The sequence below is a fragment of the Trichechus manatus genome, unplaced genomic scaffold, assembly GCF_000243295.1.
Source record: "Trichechus manatus latirostris isolate Lorelei unplaced genomic scaffold, TriManLat1.0 scaffold00028, whole genome shotgun sequence".
In the NCBI taxonomy this organism is placed as follows: Eukaryota; Metazoa; Chordata; class Mammalia; order Sirenia; family Trichechidae; genus Trichechus; species Trichechus manatus.
The window spans coordinates 3780672-3784842 of NW_004443964.1; the positions used below are offsets into that span (position 1 = coordinate 3780672).

At 63.3% G+C, this 4171-nt stretch overlaps 1 protein-coding gene across 1 annotated transcript in view; it reads left to right on the forward strand.

Annotated features, from left to right (window-relative positions):
- The window catches only part of RBFOX3 (RNA binding fox-1 homolog 3), a 16601-nt gene extending 13457 nt beyond the window's left edge, over positions 1-3144 (forward strand). The window contains exon 10 of the mRNA XM_023729168.1: positions 3085-3144. Coding sequence (XP_023584936.1) covers positions 3085-3087 — 3 coding nt within the window. The 3' untranslated portion in view covers positions 3088-3144. The remainder of the gene's footprint in view (positions 1-3084) is intronic.
- Positions 3145-4171: the final 1027 nt, after the last annotated feature.

Below are 4171 nucleotides of genomic sequence, written 5' to 3' on the forward strand. Positions count from 1 at the left end.
GTGTGTGTGTGTGTGTGTGTGTGTGTGTGTAAGAGTGTGTGTGTGTATGTGTGTGTAAGAGTGTGTGTGTGTGTGAGTGTGTGTGTGTGTGGCCAGCTGTAGGCACAGCCTAGCTCACTCTGCACCCCAAAATCTCCTCCCAGTGGACACTACCCCCTGCGCTCACCCACCCCAGCGGGGGGCGTTACGGTTGGGTTTCAGCTAGCTTGGCATCCAGCATCAAAGATGAAAATGTTTTTGGGGGACAGGGAGGGAGGAGGCAGGGCCGCCGCGGACTTTCCCACCTCCTGTGGTTTTGCTGACTCCCTCCCAGTTTTTGTATTTTCCTTTCCGTACAATCCTCCTGAGCAGCTGGCGGTGACTGCTGGCGGCCTCGGGGCGCGGGCCTGCCCCGGGCCCTGCACCCCACCACGGGCGGTCAGCTGTCCCAGAGGTGCTGGGCCCACAGCGCCATCTGCAGGCCCTCGCGCCCACCAGCAGCTCGGCCTCCTTCCGCTAATTCAGAGTTCCCTCTTAGGTTTTCACTTTTTTAAGATTTTCTATCCCCCCCACCCACTGTTCTTCCCTTGCAGTTGGCGTTTTCTTCCCTTTCTTGGGCGACACTGGTGGGCGGGGTGAGGGAGCCTGCCTCAGGAGGAGGCCCCCAGATCTGTCCTCCCGTGGGGGGCGGGCCGGCTGAAGCTGGGCCCAGGAGGAGGGTTTGGAAAGACCCCAGTGGCCCTGTGGAGCGCCCCCCCACCCCGAGAAGGAGCCCCTCGGGCTGTCCCTGGTGGGACCAGCTTGGTGGCCCCAGGCTCTTGAGCCAAAGCGACCGAGGGGAGCCCACGTGGGAGGTCCTCGGCCCTCTCCAGGCCTCTCCGGACAGAGGCCGGTGTCTGAAGGGCTGGATCCTGCCCTCGCCCAGCCCCACTGGGCGTTAACCTTTTCCATTAAGGAGGAAGAGAAGCCCCTGAGCCAAGAGAAGCCCCCAGAGAGAACTCAAATTTTCCTTCTCAGCAGCGCTGCTGGCTGACGACCCCAGAGCGCCCCCTCCCAGCCTGAGCCCACCATCAGATCAGAACTAGCCCCAGAGCCTCAAAGAGCCACCCCTCTTGGGGCCATGATGACCCAATGCTCATCCTCCCCCAAGGAAAACTAAAAGGGGGGAAGAAAACAGGATTTAGCGATTTCTTTGTTTTTCCTTTTTTCCTTTTGGCGTTTCCCCTCTGCCCAAGGCGGGACTGACTGGCTGTTCTTCATCATTGACGTTGCAGGCTAGCCTCTGCCGAGGGGGGCACAGCCGCTTCTCCCCCTACTAGCAAAAGACCCAGCCCCTGACAGCATTCACACTGACTGCCTGTCACAAACGATCCCAAACACCAGGCTCGCCCAGCAGGGGGACAGTGCGCCCCTCCGGGTCAGCCTCCCCCACCGCTGACCCTCCACCACCCCAGACCCACAGGGTTCCTCTCCAGCCAGCCGGTCTCCCCGCCCCGCCCACGACGGTGTGTGTGTCTTTGGCCCTGGTTGTTCCTGTTTGTCTGAAACCTTAGTGTCCCCCTTTCATTTGGTCGGTGTGGTACGACCCAAGCCACTCCAGGTACACACACGCAGTGCGGTAGGGCCGGGCAGGTGGCCTGAGCCCTCGAAGGCGGCCCTCCTGCAGGCTTAGCCATAATGTCCAGCCTGGTGTGGTGGACAGCAGCTGCTCCCCATGTGTCCGGGGCAGCCCAGGGTCCAGAGAGCCACAGAAGATGCCCAGCCCGGGGCTCTCCCTCCGCCCTTCCCCGAGCCGCCCCGAGACGCTATGGCAGCCGGTGGAGACACAGCCCCCTCCCTCCCCTTAGTGAGCCCCCTCCCTCCCCTTGGTGCACAGTGCCCTCTGCAGGGTCTCCCGCCAGGGGGCGAGCCAGCTCCGACCTCCACCCACTCATCGCAGGAGGAGCCCTGGTCCAGCCCCCCTTCCTGGCCCCTCATGCAGCTGAAACAAATATTTTTAATTAAATTTTACTGATGATGTCTCCTGCGGACGTAGTCACAGCCACGTCGAACAGTGTGAAAGGCGCCCGATCCCAGCGACTCCTTAATCTCTGCCGTAAGAAATGGAAATGCCAGGAGAAACTCCCCACCCAGGGCCCAGCAGCAGTCCTACCTGGACATCCCGGGGCCCTCCCAAGCCTGTCTTCACTTGGCTCTCTCTCCCCCCACCAGCCCCCGCTCTCCCAGCCAGCACCCCAGAGGGACCCAGCCCACCTGGCCCTGGGTGTGGGTGCCGGAGCTCGTTAGGAAAGGGCTTTTTATCAGGGTGCCTTTCTGAAGGGAAAGGAGAGCCTCAGTGAGCAAAGTGACCCCTCCCTGGGCCTTCCCTGCAGGACTGCCCACCAGCCTCGGCCTCCCATAGGTTCATCTGGGCAGCGCTGGGGGCCTGCAGCTCAATCATCAGGCCCTAGAGAGCATGGGGGCCTGCCTGGGGAGAGAGTCTACAGAGCTGGGTGGGATTCCTGGTCGCTGTCCCTACACCTCCACTACAGGGCAAGGGTGCAGCCGGGCAGCCCCGCCTCCCAATGTGCAAGCTGGGCTCCTGGGGTGAATGGCCAGCTGAGGGTTCGGGCGCCCCCTCCAGCGGGGGCATGACTATGCCGCCTCGATGGGGGGGTGGGCTGACCAGACCCTGCCCGGGCCCTGCTCCCTCCCAGCCCACTCTCCACCATGCCCTCAGGTCTGGGCCCATCCTCATGGCTAAGCCCAGCATGCCCCACCTTGCCCTGACATCTGTCCATCCAGAACCAGCAAGGCCCTGCCCACTTCCGCCCTCTCAGGAGCCTGCGGGTTGCTTCTCCACTGGGGCCCCCAGCCGTGCCCGCCGCCCCACTGCCTAACACACCAGCCCCGGAAGGGCAGAGGCCGCGGCCTTAAACTAAGAAAGACGTGGATTCCCGGGGTGGGGCAGGATTGGTGGGCGCGGGGGCTGTGGACAGCCCGTGCCGCCCGCTCGGGGCCCCGGCCACGCAGCGGGGCCCGCCCCTGGGGTCGCGTTGCCCTTTGAGCACGCCCAGCTGTTGTTTCTGTGAAACGACAAGCTCTGCCTTTTTGTTTCTGTTGTAGTGAAAGCTTCCACCGTTTCCTTCTTGGACCGTGAAGGGCAAACACAAAAAACAAAAAAAAAAAAACAAAAAAAATCACAAAACAACACAAAAAAACAAAAACAAAAAAAAAGACGTTACAGTCCAAGCAACCAACCAACCAACCAAACCAAGAGGCATCACGTGAGTGCAGCCCGCGCCGGCCACCGCGGCACCGAGGGAGCGCGGCCAGCAGGGGGCGCTTGGCCGCCGCCGCACGGATGGAGAGGCGCCCAGCCGACAGCCTGCCGGCCTGCCCCTTCCCCCACTGACAGCGCTGTCGGAAAACCCCTCTGTCCCAGGCAGCGGTGGAGAGTTTGAGGGGCCGGGGGCTCCGTTTTCTATCAAGTCTTCCTTTCCGTGGCCCCCACTCCCGAGCAGTGTAGGCCTGCGCAGAGGAGTGGCCAGCTGTGCCACGGAGAGCAGGGCGGGCTGGGACAAGGTCCTGGGGAGGACAGCTTATCGTCCCCGAGAGCTCTCCGTTGGCCTGCACCAAGCACCCCGTGTCTCATCCCCGGGCCCAGCCTCACGCTGTGCCCACAGTGCTGGCCTGTGCCCTGTTGGGGTTACGGGGCCCAGGGGGGAGTGAGGCCTTTTGGAGGCTGTCTGGCCGGCGGCCCTGGGGTGGGCGCCGGCTATGCACAAGGGCTGACGTGGTACTAGAACTGGGGAGGCCCCACCCAGTGCTCCCCATGCAAGGGTACTGGCTGCAGAGCAGAAGAAAATGACTCAGGCCTGGTCAGCTCAGGTGGGCCTGGGGTCCAGGACCTGCTCCTCCTGGTCATTTCCTTTCCTTTCCAGAGGCGGCCCTGGGATAGGGGACAGGGCCAGGCCCTGACTTTGGAGGCCCTGGGCCTGGGGCTCAGTCCAGCCCTGCAAGGCCCAGAAGAACCTGGGGGCAGCAGGAGCGGGCGGCGAAAGCACAGACCAGCTGGGTGTGGAGGGCCGGGGTTGGGGTCTCGGTGCTACAGGTCAGGCAGGGACCCCCCCAGGCAGAGCATGGGAGGGCCAGTGTGGGAGGGGAGGGCCTGGGCTGCCCTGCGCCGCAGGGGTGAAGCCAGCTTGCCTGC